Here is a 21,002-nt window from a genome sequence, read left to right on the forward strand (position 1 = left end):
TTTTCACAACTCTTTGATGACAGCACTCAGAACTGTGCATTTCATCTTTGCTTTGGATTAGAATTGCAAAGGTGTAAATTATAGATCTGCCTTTTATGGACTTTTATTGGTCAGGTTGTTTCGTACAAACCACAGCAGTTCTGAAAGCTTAGGAGTCTAGAGTACCTTTCAGCTTTCCTAATTGGGCCACCAGGGTACAGTTAATTTTCAGTTTATATTGAGAGTAAGGCAAGGTGCTGTAATACTTCCTCATTGTACTTGAATAGTACTGACACTAAAACATCATGATGTGCATTGTAATTCTCAATACACAAGTTGCTTGTTGAAATAGATTGAGAGTTCTGGCTTCATTCACTTTGTAGTTTAGGATAAATTCTGCCTAATACTACCTGCATATTCATTGTCCTCCACTGAGACACTAGCTACAAAAAGCAAATATGGTTTGGTCAAGAGTAGCTGGAAAATTCATTCAACATACCAGTTGTAGAGCAACCAATGAAACTAATGAAACGTGCTCATCTTTTTTGTGTTTGCTGGCAGGTCAAAGTCATGGTGCGCATTTCTTCCACGCTTGCCAGAGACATGCCTGAGTCCAGCTCTTTCCTAAAAGTTGACCCCCGCAAGAAGCAGATCACGCTGTATGACCCGCTGGCCTGCGGAGGTCAGAATGCTTTCCAGAAAAGGGGCAGCCAGGTTCCACCCAAGATGTTTGCTTTTGATGCAGTTTTCCCTCAGGATGCATCACAGGTAGGCCCTGTATGATCAGAAGAGTTATCTAAGCAGAGGTGAGCACCAGAACCAACTGATTTCTGCTGCAGCAGTAGAACTTTCAGTGGACTTCTACCAGGGCTGAATTTGGTCTGCCATGGCCATCAATAATGAATTCAGTTTATTAAATTTTTGCTGAATAATGGTGTGCTTTCTTTATTCTTTACTGTAAATAATTTCTCCTAAAATTATACTTTCAATAATAGTGCTAAATGATGTCTAATAGGAAAATCCTCAATATCAACAAGTTACTGTATATTCTAAAATATTATTATTGGGTGTTTACAGAGATGTGATCAGAACTACAGTTCTCTAATGCAATCCTCTATTAACTAAGGGATTGAGGATTATTTTTACAGCGTTCTACTGTACAGTTTGCAATAAGATGATGGGGACTTTAATCCACAGGTCTTTATTAATAAGTATATATTCAGGTTTCTTATCTTTATTGGACTTTGGTTTGATGAACTATGTTACCTAAATGTCATTTAGACAGTAAAAGAGTAAAGTAACATTGCAAAGTATAATTAGAAAACAGTCCTGTAAGACTGGCTCTGTAAAAAGATCTAGGACACGGTGCCATCTAAATTATTGTCACATAATTGTGTCATTAGGTCGGTCCCTCACCCAGTCCTGGTCCAAGCAGCTAGCACCTTGCAGACTAATGCCTCAATGCAGTTCAAGGGGCTGGCCTGTGAACAGTCCCTTTCTTGGCCCATTTTATTTTCTGTTGTAGAGATAGTCTAGAAGTAGCCATGACCCAGGGTGGATTTACTTGATGTGTTGTCAAATGCAAAGTGCTTCCCATGGAGGCCTGAACTGTGAATTCTGATTGTTTCATTCACTGTTGTTAAGCAGTTGCTGCAGGAGCACTGTCAACCATTCAGCCTGCTTGAACCTTAAATCCAAGAATGCCTGGGGTAAATTTCTGTGTTGTACTCCTTAAAATACTGCTATAGTCTTCAGAATGGGGTCTAGTACTGTAAAAAGCTGAGAGGACTCAAAATAATGTTGGGTCTCTTAGCTAATTCCAAAGAGCTGTTTGTTCCCTTTGAATTCCTTACTCACATGCTTGTGGAATTAAACTCAGTCCATAACTGGGCAAATAACTGAGCATGCAAAAATTCCTCAGTGTTGTTTTTTAATCAAAACTGTATTTTAAAATCCTTTAAATAGGCAGTTTTAACAAACCAACTGCACCCCCTTACAATATGTGAATTTTTTTTAATGCCACAAAGGATGTTTATGCATCAGTGAATGCAACTTACTTGATCCAGAACAAAAGTCCTGCTTCATGTGCTTATACAATTAATGTCATTCCCATCAACAGCACAGGTCACATGAATGAGACAAGCCAGGTTAGATTTTTTGTTACTTCAACATGATATCTGGAGCAGGGAAGACATTAACGCACCTCATTATTGTTAATGCTTCAGGTTTTTTTTCTTTCCTGTATTTTTATTCTTTTTTTTTTTTTTTTTTTCCCAATACCTGTGACAGGCCGAAGTATGTGCTGGGACTGTGGCTGAGGTGATCCAGTCTGTGGTCAATGGGGCAGATGGCTGCGTGTTCTGCTTTGGCCATGCCAAGCTTGGTTGGTATTGCTAAATTTCCCTACTCAAGCAGCAAAATGAATATTTTTAATACGGGATTGCTAATCTGTAAGGTTAAGGAAAACAAACTTATTTGTCTGTGCATATTAATTGTATTTGAAAGTATCTGTGCATGATCTTGTGCTACATCTTCACCTCTTGCTTACACATTTATTCACTTTTCTTATTGTGTAAATTTGGACAGCGTGTTCTTTGAAACAGAAGTTACCTTTGAATTATTGCTTCATTTCAGCCCTTTAATATTATAGCAATTTTGTCTTTCATTGTCTTCAGTTGTTAATGAATGGTCCAACAGTGATCTACAGTTTTCCAAATGTGCTTGGTGTTGGTTTGCCCAAATGCCCCTTTTATAAAGCTGTGCACTATGAGTAGTCACTCAAGTACTTGATGTTTATGATGGCTCTCTTATGGAGTGTGACTGGGCACTCAGTTTGATTTATACTCTATTCCCTGATTAGACAGTTCACTCATTACTGACCTCTTCCTGCTGTGTCTCAAACAAGTCTTATTCTAATGGGTGATGAATGTTACTGGTGGATAAAAACTCACACTTTGGACATGCTTCAATATCATTTTTCAGGGATTCATGGAAGGACAATAAAAAGGACAATCATCATCATCATTAACACACTATTATTTTGAAATACCTGGATTTTGAGAGTAATCATATGTTTTGTTCATGTTTATCTAATTGTATTTTGGAAGTACTGTCTCTTGAATGAAGAGGGGTTTAATGCAGGTGTGCAATGATTTCTGTTCTTTACTGTATCAAACAACCACAGATGTACAAATATAACTTAAAAGGATAATTCAGTTTTGCTGGTGGTAAAGAAGATCAAGCTGTATCAGGCCATGATTATCCCAAATTATAGCAAACAAAACCTGGAGAGCTCTGAATGCTGCAATGCAGCCAAGTCTGGTACAATGAATGGAGCAGGTTGGTGTTCCAGTTACACCAGAAGGCCCCTCTGGACCAGGCAGGAATGACACTAGGATGAGCTCTTAGACGTGACCTGCCAAACACAACATTGCAAATGAGATGGAAAAGGAAGCCACCAGAGAACAGGCTACATATCCTTTAGAGAGATATCCCAGCTAGGCTTTTGCTGAAGCACGAGTTGGGTCTCTGCAGTTGCTTTGTTAACTGCACCACCACCATTCCAAAAGCCATGGACTTACCCAGACCTTGACAGAGACACATGCATAGAAGTATTTTTTTCACTGCTCTTTTTGCTCATAGATTCAACATAAGAAATGAAACAAGGTAAAGAAGCCACAGGTACTTGCCTGAAAGGATGTATACCTTTATCATTTGGCTTATAAATTTAGGAGTTTTAGAAAACTCATCTAAAGGCATTATAAGCAGTGACACCTAAAACAGTTTAAGACAGTACTCTGTGTCTGTTCTTAATCAACAAACTTTTACAGCAAAGAAAAGGCAGAGCTATAATTGCAGAGTTAAAACCATTGGGGATGGTTTTGGCCCAGAGGAAATATTAATTGTAGTGAACCCATTTCTGCAGCAAGTGATCACATATACCTGGTTGGTTTTGGGGATTTTTTTCTGAATTAAGTTACATCTGTGTGATTCTGGGATTAGGTTTATATCAATCTCAACTCCAGCATTTGAAATACAGTCTAGTGCTTTGAAGTAAAATGGTATTGAAAGAATACCACACTTACATTATTCAAAGTAGAGTTCTTTAGAGACCATGGCACTCTTGCTTTGCTCAATTCCCTCCATGATTCAACCACATCAGATGCTGCAGCATTGCAAGGTGGGGGCCTGCAGCACCCTGCTTGGGAATGGGAAATGTCAGGGGAATGCGCCAGGTAGTGATTTTTGAAAGAATCTCAAGATTTCATCTGCATTTTCCATGTCCTTTTGTCTACCCTGCCTATATTTTCCCATTGCTGACTGTTCTTGTTGTAGTGAAGTTGTTTTCATGAATGCTGTGCAGGATAACCTCTCTTGGCAAAAGGCTGTCAAGGTCCTGGGAATGATGTTATATTTTCTTCATCCCCCCCATTCCTGACAGGGAAGTCATACACCATGATTGGGAAGGATGATTCCATGCAGAACCTTGGAATAATTCCTTGTGCCATCTCGTGGCTATTCAAGTTGATTAATGAACGCAAAGAGAAGACAGGAGCGCGCTTCTCGGTCCGGATATCTGCAGTGGAAGTGTGGGGGAAAGAAGAAAATCTGAGGGACCTGTTGTCAGAAGTGGCTACAGGCAGCCTGCAAGATGGCCAGTCCCCAGGTGTCTACCTTTGTGAAGACCCCATTTGTGGCATGCAGGTGAATCCAAGATCAATTTTACACTGAAACAAGTAAACATGACTTTTTTGGTTTCTTCTGGATCTATAGAGATGGTTCAAATTCAAGAGCTACTCAGAGAATAGAGTTTATAGACTTGAAAGTGTTTACTTTAAAACATGCAAGAACTTTATGACCTGCAGCTGCAGGGCCATCTGCTCTCTTGGCCTAAATATTTGTACCTCTGGTATAAGTGATATAGAGCAAGGGCTTGTGTTTGCAATAAAATGTGAAAACATTCAGAGCAAACAAAAATTCACCCCATTCTTAAAAAAAAGAAAAAAAAGTGTGATCCCTCTTTTGCAAAACAACAAACTAAAATATTTATTGCATAAATTGCTGTAGGCCATTAATATGGCTGTTTATTTCTTTTTAAATGACATTATTTATAGCATTTGCATTAGCAGTGTTGTAGGGAACATTAATTGCAACTTATTAATTGCTGCCAAGAAGTAAATTCCTGAGCTGGGCAAGTCAATAAAAACTCAAACTCTTCTCTGATTTGGAGTTTTAGCAGGAATGAGTAACTGGCTCATCTATTTTCTGGGTAACTATGAGAAATTCTTAGCAGCCCTATTTTTTCCCTTTTCTTTTGGGTTGAACGGAAAAGGGACCTATTCTTTCATTTTGCTTTTTGAGTGGGAGTAAATCTGCTTTTTGTATGAGGAGATGAAGAGGGAGGAGAAGAAAGTGATGGAGCTTGAAAATATTCTTTCATCCTGAAAGGCAAAGGCTGCTTTTGTTGAGAGCCCTGCTTATTCCAGGATGGGGAATAGAGGGAGAAGGGAACAGACCTACAGGGTCATGTACCCTGTATCCACCTCCAAGCATCTAGAGATCATGACTGACATCCACACAAGTCATGAACTGTGAGATTTTAAACAGCAAGCAATAAATTTTGTGTCTTATCTCTTTGTGGTTTAAGCTTTTTAGGCATACTTAGGTCATATTTTCCATTCTTTTGCATTCTACCTAAGGACTTGGTAAAAAGTTGTGTTTTGATTTGAAATAACAATTAGGGTTCTCATTTTCATTTAACTCCTGACTTCAGCGTTTTATGAAATACTCACTGTATCACTAGAGATCTCACCCTCTGGTGTCCTGTAACTGATGCAGTCTGGTAAATCTGAGAGACTTGAGTCTGCACAGTTCCCATTGGGGTGATGGATGGTTCAGTCAAGAATTTGCATACTGCACGTGTTACATAACTGTGTCACGACCAGCATCTCCTTAGCACTTAATTCCTTACTAAGGTGTTTTTGCACAATAACAATAATAATAAATATTCCATTATGGTAGCTTATTTTCACATAGATACAGACAGTACAGCTACATATACAAAATTAATTATTTTGGATTAGTGAAAAAGAGGTGGCTCCATGATACATGTATATATATCTGAAGTGTGAAAGACTGAATTAAATTACAAGGAAAGAAGCCTTTTCATGTGTGCTTACAAGACATTCTGGAGTCATGTGCTGTACACCTGAATTCTCCATTTCCTCAGCTGTAGGGAGGATATTATATTATATTATAGCCATGCAGATATGCAGAATCAGCAGTGTGTATAGCAAACGAGTGATCACCATATGTCATACTGTCTGTCACTGGACCTTTCCAAGTATGCACATTTTCTTGTTGCTTACATTAGTGAGATCAGCCCACAGACTGGCCTGCCTTCTGCTGACCTTGTTAACTCCTTCCTGTCCCCCTCCCTCTTTCCTGAGAGAGCTTAGCCTTCAGTGTGTCACCGAATCCTATGCACAGCCTCAGCTTTATCCCTCCTCAGACTGGATAATGTTTGTAAAGAGAAAACAGAATTACTGTCTTTTGGAGAACTTAACTGTCAGCTATATTATATGGCAGGGGAACAAACCCCATGAACAGGGAGCTCCTTGCTGTTTTTATGCCAGACAAGACAAATCTATCCTATGGGCTGTGGGCCAGTTCTGTGTACTGCCAAAACTAATGCCATCAGATTGCAGTCTTGTGTCCCATGCACAGACAAACTAGTCATAGGTGACATGAAACATGCAGGCATTCCTAATATTAGGAGGGGTTAATAATATCTGCCCTCATATGTTGTCTGTCACTTAGAAGAGTTGAGAGCAGGCTGGTGACAGGGTCTGAGGTCCAGCAAATATGAATGTTTGTACATTACCTGCCTTCTTCCATTTAATGGATTGCCCTGGCTTATGAACAGGTGCATAATAAACTTGTGGTATGAAGGGGCAAGGAAAAGGCTTCTCTTCTGGGCTGCTCCTCATATGGCATGGGGCAGAACACAAGCTTCAGTCATGTTATTTTTGAGATTTATCTGTGGACTGCTTCCTTGTAACACTTTCTGAAGGTGTTAGAACACATAGCCCTGCCGCTGCTGCTGAGTTTGGGATTGACATGTCTTCTGCAATTTTTTTTCCCACTTCTAGCCATGAGGGCACCTGGAGGGCATTCTAGTGCCACTGCCAGTGTCAGGAGGGTCTCATTGGGCATCTTCTCATTTGTGGTCCCAGCAGAAGGCAGTGTATCCACACCACATGTTGATTGCAGGAAGTTGTCGGGCGGTGTTTACCTGTGCGGGAGTTTCTCAGCCGTTTCTCCCTGGTGTTAACTGCAGCTTCAGAACCAGAGCGAGCTGCGTGCCCCCACGGCAGAGAAGGCCGCCTTCTTCCTGGACGCCGCCATCGCCTCCCGGCGCAGCAGCCAGCGGGACTGCGACGAGGAGGATCACCGCAACTCCCACATGCTCTTCACGCTGCACATCTACCAGTACCGCATGGAGAAGAGCGGCAAGGGCGGAAGTAAGCTGTCCTCTTGCTCCTCTGGGAAGTGGGCCTTCAAAGATTGTTCTTTAGTGGTGAAAATCAGCTGAGTTCTCGATTCAGTGTGGGGTGGGGCCATTCATACAAGCAGGCTGAACAGTGCCTGGTGAAGACCCACTAAAGACCATTAAAAGTCTCTGGGGATTATTACTGCCACTTGTCAGTTTAGTTGTCCTTGTGGAGACACTGGCAGTTCTCAGCCCTGTGAGGGCCTCTGTATCTGAAAAAAAAAAAAAAAAAAGTGCTTTTTAAATTGGCCTTTATTATTATCTTTACAGATAGTGTTGTGGTCATGGATTAAAATATTGTGGTGACTGGAATTCCTTGCCACCCTTATGTTAACTGTTCCTCTTTGGCACCTAAATAGGGCAGTGTGTGTGGAAGCTGATGCTGGCAATCCATAAACTGGGAAGCTGATGTTGACAACCCATAAACTATACCCTTTCTTGGAGATACATATTTTAGTTGCTGGCCCAACTATATGTGCACAAAGGACTCTCATGGTTCTTTGTAAAGGGTCTGGATTTTTCCAATAGGCTTGTTTCCTCTCTTTGTCATGTATGCTTTCACTGGGTTGTGTCTTTACTTCCATATCCCAGGAAAAGGTGATTCTATGTCTAAATTTGTTTTTGTAATTTTCAAAGCTTTCTGTTTTCTCACACCATTTATATTTTTATTATGTTTGTCTTCTGTTTCAAGTCTCCCAAACTGTTTATGTCTTAAGATATACAGAGAGGGGGTTTTGTTAGTAAATTCCAATGATAAAAGATTTGTATAATGTAGGAAGAACCCCCACTGAAAAAGAAAACTCTGACATTGAAAATATTTTTTTCAAATAATCATTCTTTACAGGGAAAAATGTTTGAAAGAGACCAGAGAAATCTCCTTCTTTAAACTCATGGGCTTAAGCAATTCTGCACAAACAGCATATGTTTCAGCTCCTGGCTCTGCACAGGCTATTGGTAATAAGGAACAGATTGCAAGGTGATGTGTAGTGGGTGTTCAGCACTGCAGTATTAACACCTAATGTTTAAATGAAGAAAATTTGCACTGAGTGTACTTACAGGAGAGAAAAACCAAAAAGTTCCTCTAAATGGAAGTGCAGCTTGCATGTATTTAAGTAATAACCCCTGTGGAATTGGCAGTCAGAAATCTCAATTAACTAAAGATTTATTAATTAACCACCCTGCGGTGGAAAGGAAGACAGTGAATACTCAAACAGACTGGTTTATAGGAATAAGATGGCTGATTTTGAGAGAATAATTATTGCAATTATTTAATGCTCCATATTTTTTACTACACGAAAGTAGGTGCACACACAGTCCTTTTCTTCTACTTTCAAATGCCATTAATAAAAGGGAAAATATTATTGTCTTGTGGTTATAATTTCAGAAAAAGAAGGCACGATCCTGAGTGGCCTTACAAGCTAGGCAGGGTCAGATCCCACTGATAATTGAATGAGGGGGAATTCCAGCTGCTCAGAAAGGGCGCCTAGTGATTATCACTGTCTCCTGCTGTAATGAAGGACTTGTCAGAAAAAAACCCATGAAGAGATATATAGATTCCAGTAACAGGATTAAAAAAGGACAGGAAGAAAGGGGGGAAAAAAAAAGAAACCCAGCTTCTAAAGGCTAAGAGATTAAAGGGCTGGCTAACGTGTGATTTTGGTAAAAAATTACTGTTAGAATAAGGCGTTGGTACTATACTTACCTCCTTGTTAGATTCATTACCAATATTGTCATGAAGCAGGCTTAGCACCATTGAAATAAATGACATTGTGGCAGAACTGGATCACTGTCATTTTTCAGCTGTCAGCTCTGCAAAGTCTCTGTGACCATAGGAAAAAACCCCAAGTGTTAGGATGTTCCACTTCTTTTCTTTATGGTAGCCAGGCACATTAGTGAACAACTTCCCTGACAAATAGCTTCATTTTCAGATTAATCAAGTGGATCTACAATCTCAAAAATATTACTTCAACATGTAAATTAAATAATAAAGAAACAAACAGTAAGTGATCTTATTCTAGATTTCCTCAAGTTATGTAATAGGAGTATATGTTGAAACAATGTGTTTTTGAAAGGTAGTGATTTCTTGAATTTTCTTTTGTTTCCCCAACATCTGGTAATCTTGGCAACAGAAATATTTATCATATATGATCCAGTAAAGTCACCTACAGTCATTTACAGTAGCAACTAAATGCATTTCTTTGTTTTTCTAAATAAATGATTGTGAGACAGTCAAGTAAGGAATTCCAGCCTTCTAAGAATAGCAGTGTTAGAGGACTCAGGGACTCTTTAAGGAATTTAAAGACTCTTAGAGGGGAGACAAAGGTCCTCCATGATCAGTTCAGAGGTACAGGTGCTTTACTTGGTTTTCTGCAGTCAGTGCAGGAGCTCATAGTGTCTGAGGATACTTTCTGGTGACAGGAATACATAGAAATCCAGTGTTACATACACCTGATAGAGCTGAAGAACTAAGAGGACTTTAAAGCAGCAGATGTAACTGTATTTTAACAATTGTTGACAGAGATACTGGATACATTTTGGAATATTATTCACAAATCCCAAAGGAGGTCTTCTGTCTTTGTTCATCTTCTCTCTTTTTTCTTACCAAATGTACAAGCTGAGATCCTGTGTCAAAATGGCTGTGAATTAACTTGCATAGAGTTAAACTAAGATGTGATTTGTCCTGCTGTTGGAGGTGTGTTTGTGTCCTCCTATATTGGTATTACCTCTCTCTTACAACATAGTGATTCTGTTCTGTTCTGTACCTATTGAGTTAAGATCCTAGAAATAAATCTGCCTTTTTCTACAGACTGCTTCTAGACTAACTCTTGAGAACAGGGAGGAGTGGTCCAAAAAAAGTCAGCTAGGAAATTGTTCTGAGACAGTAGAGAGCTACAAGCACTTCTGTGAAGTCTACTTAGTTCCCAACCTGGATTCATAAGGAAGCACAGATTTTTAAAGAGAGCAAATGTCTGTTAATCTTGATGTTTCAATGCTAGCATCTTTCACTCTGGAAGTATTGTGCTGATGCAGAGTGAACAAGATAAAACTATAAAGATCTATTGCCAGTTTTACAGAAACTGTTCTGAGAACAGAGGTGCTATCTCACAATCCACCTCTGGTGTCTTGGCAAACTTCTTGGCTGAAATGCTACTGTGAAAGTATATAGACTTGAGGAAAAGTTGAACATCCCACTGATGCCACAGTGTCTTCTTAAGATACTGTATTCAGGATGGAAAAATAAGAGAAGTATCCTTGCTTACTAAGCAGGAATTCCCAGCCTGTAGTTTTCCAGACAGAGAAAGAGTAGTGACAGTGACAGAAACAGAGCCAACTCAGGTGAATAGAGATATATTTTTAAAAATATAGTCACATTGGTGACTCTCACAGAGTTAAGCTTGCAGGAGTGAGTACTCAGCAATTTTTAAGCAGGTTCAGATTAGACAGCAATGTACAGCAATGTACAGCCATACACGCTGACAGCGCGTTAGCAGGATGTCTACAGCCATGTCTGCTAAGGGGAATTAGGGAAGGCTCCTGGGTTGTTTCCCCGTCACAAGTCACAGTGAGACTTTTGCTTTCCTGGGAAGCTGCTTTTGGAGGCCCACACTAACTGTCTGCTCTCTTTGTTTGTGGCAGTGTCTGGAGGTCGCAGCCGCTTGCACCTTATTGACCTGGGCAGCTGTGTGAAAGTGCTCAGCAAGAACCGCGAGGGGAGCTCCGGCCTCTGCCTCTCCTTGCCCGCGCTGGGCAATGTCATCCTCGCCCTTGTCAATGGCAGCAAACACATCCCATACAAGTAAGTGCTGCTCTGGGTTCTGCCTAGTGAGGGGATGCTTGAAAGCAGTTTGTCTGTCTGTGCCTGAGGCAGATTTGGGTTAGGAGGGAAACAGTCTGCTGGGGTCAGTGCAGCCCTCTTGAGCCGTGGCAAAAGCTGCCCGAGGTTCAGTGACACCTTATCTGACCTTACACCTGGGACCTACACACTGTGTTTGACAAATAGGTTTCAAAGGAAGAAGCCTGCTGAAATAGGACCCAGGTGGCTGAAAGATCTTAAGGTTTGAAGTTCAACATATTAGGGTTTTGTTTTCTATGGCTGTTCAAAGATTTTTTTTAATGTTTCAAAGCATGTGAGAATGTTTCATATTTGTTCCAAGGAGAGGAACATTGCTGCCATAATGCAGCACTGTAGAGAAAATTATCTTGCTGTCCACTGTATGTAATTTGCTTTATTGGAAATATATGTCACAATGAGCATGAAAGTTTGTCATTAGATTCCTTCTGTGACCTAAGGTTACTTTGCAGGGGGTTTTTGCATGGTTTGAATATAAATGTCAGCTTTTCATATGCAAAAAAGAAGTAGGCCCTATTTGCCACAGTAAACCAGTGACCATTGCTACTGCAGGTGCCTTCTGGGAAACAAGAGGAATTGCTCACCTAGTGGGTATTCCTTGTGTTCACTTCTTGTCATCACTTTCTCTCCCTATGTGTCATGTGTGCAGGTCTGAGAGGAAGCTCGGATTAATTTCTCAGGGAGTCACACTGCCTTCCTATTGAGAAGTTTCTGATTTTGTGGGCAGTATTGCTTTTCCCTAGCCTAGATCATAGGGAGTAGCAACTAGCATCATGGGAATGGCTTACAGCAGCACCTTGTAATCAAACTGCCAATGAATGTCACCATTCATGAAGGACAGGTGTATGACATAGGAGTTAAGAACAATAGGATGACACAGAGAATGAACCAAGTAATCCACAGAGCAATATTTCAGTCCATGCCTTTTACCCTTTTTAGCATTTAAAAAGCTGAAAACTTGATTATTTACACATGTCCATTCAGGATTGCTTCTTTGTTTTTGTCTTCATTTTGGCAAGTGAAAATGAATTGATATTGGTTATAATCTGTTTCTCTTCCAACTTTTAGTTTCAAAAAATATTTTGTACTCTGGACTTAAAACATGCTTTCTGGAAATACTGAATTCTGCACTTCACAAAGTGTAACTCAGGCATTGCTTATCAGAAACCTGTCATTCTTCCTATTGGATTTTATGGATTGAAGAGAAGGTCACTGGTAGGAATACAAAAGATAATGTTAGTAATGCTCACTATGCTAGAACTAAATATACAAGGAATAGTTACCAAATAACATCAATTGTCTTTCCTGGCAATGACTGACCAGGAGAAGAGCTTTACCAAACACTTGTTCTAATTGCTGTGTGTTCAATCTCTTTTTGCTGTGACTCCCAGCTGTTGCGCTTCTGAGCCTACACAGCCAGAGATGTCAGCATATTTTCTCATCAATGTCTGTACTGCTGAAAGAAGATCAAAGCTCTCTTCAGGCCACAATCCCCTCTTTAGTTCTCTCCTAATAAGAATTCTTCCTATAAGCAGATATTATAGAGTGTAGAGAAGTGGTTGGTCATCTGTAAATCAGAGTCGATGTCGTGTTTGTAAGACGACTTTTAAAATATAATTTGAAAAATATACTTGCATATTTTGGAGCAAACCTTTTCTTCCTCTTGCTGGGAGGAATCCAGAAAACATTTTTTTTCCCACGTGTGGTCTATTCTTGAGCGATGGAAATAAGAGTTTTGGTGGCTGGATGAGCACTCTTAGCTCAGTGATCCAGCAGTACAGCTGTGTTCTGCTCCTCAGTGGAGATGAGAGGAAGGAGAATCTGGATGTGCATGTGCTGCATTGCAGAAGAGGCTCAGTACCCTACAGAAAGAGATGGTATGTGTTCACTGGCACCTCGTGTTTAGAGCAGTGACTAGCCTCTGTAACTGGGCTAATTCCCCTTTCTCTAGGGGGTGTTCTCTTTCACTGCTAAGTATAAAATGATATTTTTGTTAACTGCCTTTTTGAGTGGGACCAAAGGAAAACAATGGAAGTGTTTTTTTTATGTGACAGCTCTGCACATTGTGTGTGGTCTCAGTAAATTTCCATAGAGCAGCAGACAAAATGGAGCATCTTTTCAGTATCTGAGCTATTGAACAGCCATTAAGTATTTTATGGCAGCCTGTCAGTAGCCACTGCATGGCTTCCTGGGGACTTGGGAACTTAAAATGCATAGTTTTTCTCTGATGGCAAAAATTTGGTTCTCTAAACTTTGAGAGGCTGCAGGCTCTTTAATTCACTTAAGTTTTGAAGTATCCAGCTTTATCTCCACAGGTAGTAGTTGTAGTGAAAATCTTGTTCAGGTTCATAGCTGGAGTAAGCAGATGCCACTGCATTGCCTTCAGTGGTCTCTGTGTTTGTGCCAGGGATGAATTTGCCTCTCCACCTGCAGTCTCTATGAGAAAAACACATGCTGTTTTCCAGCACATGTTGCTTTTCTTTAATTTTTACCCACAAGGCTAAGCCTTGGAAACCATTCAGTTGGAATCTTTCTCCCTTGGGAAGAGCCCCCATACGCTCCCATTTTGGGAGTAGTTACAAACATTTATACTAGCTTTAGCAGGAACTTGTTTTTTGAAATTGTAAGAAAGTAATGTAGAAATTCTCAGACATCAAACAGTATGGTGTGATATGGTTTGGGGGCTCTTGTATTCTAGTCAAATTTCACATGGGTCTGAATTTGGGACAAGAATCCCTGCACTGGGCAAATACTTGCAGCTAATGAGTGACCAGACCATGATTTCTGGGAGTTTGTATATTTCATATATGTACTTTTAATCTCTCTGATTGTATAATTCTTCCAGCTCAGTGTCATATATAAAAATGAAATTTTTATTTGACTTAAATACATTGCCATTTTATGTCACCAGTTTCTTTTGCTCTTGAGGTATGAAGAAATCCTTCAGAAGATTGGGCAAGAATTATTTTCTCCATGGGAATGTCAAATGTCTTAAAAAAATTGGAAAGGGGCACTTGGAAGCTCAAGGAAGAGCAAGGGAGTCAGTGACCAAATATGGTTGGGCTTACATCTGCTACAGAAGGGTTTTGCTAAGATGCAGTAATTGTTAGTGCCATTTCATGTTTTTAAGAGTATTTCAGTTTTATGTCTGTGCTGTATTATCTGCCTCTGATTTCCAAGATGAATGTGTTTTAAGCCCTCAAATGAACACCCATTTGCACAAACTCCAGATACTCGTTTATATAGTTCACTATTCAAAAATTACTCCAGTTGCTAGGCAACATGGGTGGTGATAATTCATGGTAATGCTGTTTTGGAAATAATCATTTTTATGCATTTTAATGACTGTGAGAATGTAAGGAAACTGTTTAGAAAAATGCAAGGCTGTATGAATTTCTCTTCCAGAAATTGTTGCTTGTTTTATTTAATAGGCTTCTCTCTTAATGTGCTATCCCAATGTGCTAGTGTTTTTAGAGACATCCTGTATTTTCAGCTACATGCTTTGCTTATCCAAGGAGACAGTCTTGTCTGTAAAATAGATGAGTGTGAGTTAAAAGCAAGAATTTTATTCGTGGCAGTTCTGTTTTTCTGTCATATGATTGCATTCCCTCCCATGCCTTAATGCTGGTATTGCTTTGTTTGATCCTATGTGCAGAAAATAAAATTATATTAAGTGACTGGTGCAAGGTTGCACAAGAGGCTTCATGGCAGAGCCACTGTGTTTTAAGATCTAATCTGGTGTTTAAAGCATGGGTTAATCCATTCTTTCTTTATGCATGACCTTTGGAAAATAATTTATTCAGGTGTCTATTTCTTTATTCACATTTATAAAACTGAAAAAAATCAAATAGGATTTTTAAAGGGTTTTCAGAGTTAACAAAAAGCACTATATACTTTTCCACTATTGCTAGGACTGTTACCCTGTTTTCCCCTTTCTTTATAGTTAATGACTCACATAAAGAGTCCCAATGTCATACAGAATGTGAGAGTTTTTTTGATCAAATGTAGAATTGCTTATGAGTAAAGAGGAAAATGAAAGTGTTTGATTATAGTATTATGGTATACTAGTTTAAAGAATGAGCTGTATATCAGACGTTTTCTTTAAATTGTTAGTTAATTATTGAAAAAAATGAAAATGGGGTTTGGATGGATCCAGTACCTCAGTTTTTCTTCTTAGTTAGATGGGTGTATCTATCTGCAGTTGTTTGATCTTTGTAAAAATCTGTGTGTCAGAAGACCTGAAATGCCAGGTATCTTTTTTTTATATGCATTTTTAGCATGAGTTATATTATTTTTCTCAGAAAAGATGTTAGGATTTTCAGGAGGATATTAGGATTTTCTTGGGCAATAATTGTCATTAGTATTGGAGATTTTACCCTTATCTGTGAGCTTGTACAAAGTCCTAGCTTTGTTGGATTCACTCAACCATGTGTGCTTACTAGGTCTAAGAACTTAATGACACATTTGAACTATATGTCAAATGAGCAATCTATTTAATGGTTACTTCATCAGCATCTGAAACTAGATTTTTTTTTTCTTTTTTGTTTTTCATTAAGAAGCTTGAATCACTTTTACTTTCCACTGCTTCATCTATATCTTCTATTCCTTAACTTTTGCACCTCCTCAATGAGAATATGGTACAAAGATCACAGCCTCAGAAAAAATATCTGGTGTGCTCTTCAGAATCTCTGATCTTTCTGAGTTAATTTAATATTGAATATAATAGAAGTGGATGAAAATCCATTTTGCTGTTTTACTTGAGGAGCTGTGAGAGCAGAAGAAGGGAGGGGAGAAATGAGGGCATGAGACATCTGAAACAGAATCACAGGGCTGGGAAATGGTCTAAAATGAACGGGAAAGCTCCAAGAGACCCTGAAATTCTGTGTAAAGGAGACAACAATCCACAGAGAGGAACTGGGAAGCAAACAAGGAAGACGAAATGAGCCTATTCAAAAAGAGAAATAAGCCTAAGAAATACTCCTGAATGATCCAATTGTAGGAGAGTGTAGTAGAGTGGTCAATGGACATTTTGTTGAACGTGAAATAGTTCCTTATTAACTATCAAAAACATGGTCTGCTCAGGAAGAAAAGAATTTTTCCTTGATGTTTACAGCCAGGATTATGTGGACTAGAACCTTGGCTAACAGACACTGAAGCCACTGGAGCAGTGCTACCTTGTACCAGTGGAGGACCTGGCCTTAGGCATGTGCCCTTTGTCACTGGGCAGGTGCAATGCAGTTCACTGCAAGAGCAATGAAACTCTGTCAGCATGCAGATAATGAGGCCAGCATGCATACAAGGAGCATCTGACAATTATGTTCATCTTTGAGGCTTTTCTGTATCTGACAGTTTACTAGGTTAAATTTCTGGCAATTTCCTTCTTTATTCCAGGGAACTATATAAAACAGGTGGAATTAGGGATGCATAGTTTGTTAATGTAGGAAAACTTCCTGCATTTTGTTAGAATTTAATCAGCAGCTCAGGAACACGCAGATGATGGGTCTGCATGCTTCAGCAATTGCTGTTGTAGTGTTCAGCAACAATGCCCTTTATTGTAGGATAGTTTGTACAGTTGATGTTGCAGATTTGAGCTCTATCTGCACACATCTTACAGCACTGTGTTTCATCATCAGCTTAATGAGAGAGAGTAAAGAGACAAAATCCTCAAAAGAAGAGCTGCAGTGGAGCTGCCTATCCCCAGCTTTGGGCGTTCAACTCAGTCCTGCCAGTCTGGCGATGTGACAGGAATTGGAGCAGCAGTGTCTGTGAATGTCTGTCATGGGCGTAAGTGGCTGTGTTGCATTCACTGAGCTTGAGCTCCTGTTGCACCAGTTTTACAACAGACCTCAGCTGACAAACTCCATTCTGCACAAGCATTCAAGTGAGAAGAATCAGGCCTCATGAAGTATCTCTTTGAATGCTCTTTGAACCACTCAGCAAATTAGTACTTTATGGGTACTGTAAGCAGCAAATAATGATGGACTGCAAAAGAAATGAGAATGGAAGTGCTGTGGTTTATACTCAGACTTAACAGCAATTACTAATTGCATTTAAATAGCCATTCCTATGAGCAGCAGATAGCTGCATCACAGAAGGGCACTACTTTGGTCCCGGGCCAGCACAGACGTGGCTGGTAATGAACAAGCAATCCAGTAGCGTGCAGTTATTCCTGAAATATAGCTTGAGTGGAACCCAAATAGGCCATTGTGGTAATTTCATACAAAAATTAATCTGTACTTAATTCATTAAAATGTCATTTTGAACCTTTAGTCAGGGTATCCAGCAGTTTATTCTCACCTGTTCCACCATTGGTTCAGGCTCAATTGAACATTAATACATTTTCTTTCATGGAAATGTGGTGATAATTCATTTCATGTATAATTGAACAATTTTTAAATAGTCATATCCTTGGAATAACTACCTCTTGTACAATGCAGCAAATTATCAAAAAGCATGTCATAATTTTTATTAGACTTATTTCACATTTTTGGTTATCTCCACTTTCATGAATAGTTGCATATGGATATGATGTGCTAAATTAAATTTCATTTCCACATTGATCCTTCTTTGCTTGTATAAAGAAGGTCTGAGTCTGTGACTCAGACCAAAAAGACATTCCACTGCAGCAGACCAAAGAAAATAGCTTTTCTGTTTATCTGCCAGTATATAGCTGCTTGTTTGGAGTTGTGCATCTCATTGCTAAGAGAAGGTTACAGACTGCAGAGAACTTAAAAGAGAAGCAAGAAGAATTATGAATGGTTTGAAATGAAAGGGTTATTCACCTGGAAGAACACTGTGACAGAAATAAAGCTTCACAGCTTGTAGGGAAAAGGAGGCCTTTGAGAGAAGAGATGACAACTGCTCTGTAGTGTTTCAAGGACGTGAATACACACAGGAGAAGAGAATTGTGTCTGGTGAGACAAAGTGGCAGAATGATTTCTTATTTTAAAGTAGTGATATGGAGGAATATAAACTTTAAAGCATGCTAACAGGGATTCCTATTAGTGGAATAACTACTCAAGAGCTGAAGTGAACACTTAGTAGAATCATTTAAAAGCAAAGTAAACTTGTAACTAACAAATATCCATTAACAGTTACATAATAAACTGTTTAAGATAGATTAAGGGCTAGGCTTATGGAATTTCAATGCAGAGTTCTGGGTCCAAATCTTTGACAATTTTCAATATCTGTACTTCCTTTTGATAATTTATCTTTGTCCTTGATTGTCAAGTGTCTGTGGATGGCAGGTAATTATATAAATAAACAATTAAATATGTTCTAGTGTGTCTAACAGAATCAAATCTGCTTTTAGGAGCCTGAAAACCAGGGCTTGGATGGATTGTTACACTTTCATGATGTCAAAGAAATACAGAAAGTTTCAGTGGTGTGTTTCTCAAGACCCTACCCTAGCAGTCCATTCCTGTGCCAGATGATTTCAATGAGTTAACAACTTTTCTCCCTTCATCATTTAGTTACACATTTTTTTTAAGGTCTCTTTCTCTTCAAATTGCAAAATCAAGTTCTCCCAGTGCTTGATCCAAAACTCTATGTAAATCAATGGAAATCTTTTTATTGGGATTTGGCTTAAACCCACAGATTAGGAAACATGCTTACATTTAATTAGATGAGATAATCCTCAAATCCTTGCTAAGGGATATTTCATGTTCTGTATTTGATGATTAGCAGCTTATTTGTTGAAAGAGGCAGTAGGTGGTTAAGTGTTACCTAATGTAGAGTTTATTTGGAGTTGCAAGGGACATAATTGATGGAATTGGTGAAGGTGAAAACTACAAAAGTACAATCATCTATTGATTGGTTGCAAATGGGTCTGTGACTATGAATTTGAAGCTAAAGAAGTTTATGCAGAAACTTGCCACACAAATGGGAACTTGAGAGTACTGAAGTGGCACAAGCAGGACTAATTTTTTTTTCTCTTCAGTGTATATAAATGGTATTTGTGACTTCAACTGAAGAATGGACATAACCTTTGCTTACATTTTCTGGGCAAATAGTTGAACATTTTTTCCTCAAACTCCTTTTCTTGGACTCTATTTAGACATCTCCCTCTCAAAGGAGTGACAGGCCCTAGAAGCTTTTAAGAGAATTGTGGGGTTGTAAGGAGAGGGTACTTCAGCCAGTCTGCCTTATTGCTTCAAGAGTATTTAAATGACATTACAACTGCAGGATGTTTTTTTACTGAAGTTTTTGTTTTCATAACACATTTGAGAGTAAAACAATGGAGATAATCCTCTTGAGCTCTTCAGATACAAGATTCTACTGGATGATCAAAGTTTTTGGCTGGTGGTTGACTCCAGCTCTATACACAATGAACAGATGTGGGTTTTTAAAAATATGCATTGACTTTTTAGATTTAAGCAGACTGGTTAGAACTATCTTCTGAAATATAAAAATTACCTATCTCATGCTGCAGGATGAACTTGTTTTATTATTTTAGTTTTTAAAATATACTTTTGTAAGTGCCATCCAGGTGATATGGTTTCTAGCAATATCTGACAAGACGCAGTAAAACTAATATCAGACAGCAGATTTAACTGTTTTATCTGCATTGTCTTTTAGCTTTGTTTTGCCTTATCATCCCATCAGAAAAAACTGTCCCACCTGCTGCATGTAAAATTACTACAATTTAAAATTATTTTCCAATGGGTTATTTTTGAGAGATGGTGGAATTTACCAAATTTTTCTCTCCCCATTCCTTAGTTTATGGTCTTGGTCAGAAACAAAACCTCAATCTCTTCGAAAATCAATGAAAAAATGCATGTCCACACTGTCAGAAATATCAGCCCTTGTGGCTCCCTTTGGTGCAGGTGGTTCCAGAGAGTAGCAGTGGTGGCTGTTTTGGTGCTGTTGCAAACATGGCTCAGCTCAAACACAGCAGAGAACGAAGGAGGAGGGGGGCCCTTACAAGGTTAAAGTTGTTGAAGGCACCTCATCATCTCTGTGCAGGTGGGACCTGAATCTCCTTGGAGCAGTCTTTTAAGGATTGAACACAATTTTCATGTCTGCCTCCAGCTATAAATAGAGTGGCAGAATCTTTTGTGCTCCTAGACTGTGCTCCTTCTCTCCCTTGTAAACAACAGTTCTCACAGGCTCCGAGTGAAGTGTTTTTGAGTTACCTGCCTGTGCAGGAGGATGGGAATTAGATGCAGTATCCATATCTGCTGCACAGCTGACATGTCAGCATAACAAACAAAAATATTTTCAAAGGTATGGTGTTGGAGAAATAACTGCATTTTTCAGAGAGAGAGTGTTCTAGGAGCTCTGTGTTTTCAGTCAGATCATGCCAATATGCACCTCTTTGATCCTGAACATCTCTCTCACATGTGGACATTGCTGGTGTGATGGAGGGCAGTTCTCATGCCACAGGCAACTGAGAGCGACTGCTGTAGTTGTGATAATTTGCATTGATGTATAAACTATGAGTGGGAGGAGGGGATGATGGAGGATCAAACCTGAATAAAATTTGACTCTGAAAATGCATATGAAAGAGAACCTGTTGGCACCCTAAAACACTCCTCTAGTGAGATTTGTAGAATACTCCTGTTTTTTTTAGCTAATGTTGAGGCTGCTTACTATGGAGTGGGTTTTACAGAAAAAGTGAGG

At 39.2% G+C, this 21,002-nt stretch overlaps 1 protein-coding gene across 1 annotated transcript in view; it reads left to right on the forward strand.

Moving 5' to 3' along the window:
- The window catches only part of KIF26B (kinesin family member 26B), a 267,041-nt gene that overhangs the window by 207,096 nt on the left and 38,943 nt on the right, over positions 1 to 21,002 (forward strand). The window contains exons 6-10 of the mRNA XM_058802278.1: positions 541 to 747; positions 2,269 to 2,362; positions 4,421 to 4,683; positions 7,319 to 7,502; positions 11,168 to 11,327. Of these exons, the coding sequence (XP_058658261.1) occupies positions 541 to 747; positions 2,269 to 2,362; positions 4,421 to 4,683; positions 7,319 to 7,502; positions 11,168 to 11,327 (908 nt within the window). The remainder of the gene's footprint in view (positions 1 to 540; positions 748 to 2,268; positions 2,363 to 4,420; positions 4,684 to 7,318; positions 7,503 to 11,167; positions 11,328 to 21,002) is intronic.

The sequence above is a fragment of the Ammospiza caudacuta genome, chromosome 3 (genome assembly GCF_027887145.1).
Source record: "Ammospiza caudacuta isolate bAmmCau1 chromosome 3, bAmmCau1.pri, whole genome shotgun sequence".
Classification (NCBI taxonomy): domain Eukaryota; kingdom Metazoa; phylum Chordata; class Aves; order Passeriformes; family Passerellidae; genus Ammospiza; species Ammospiza caudacuta.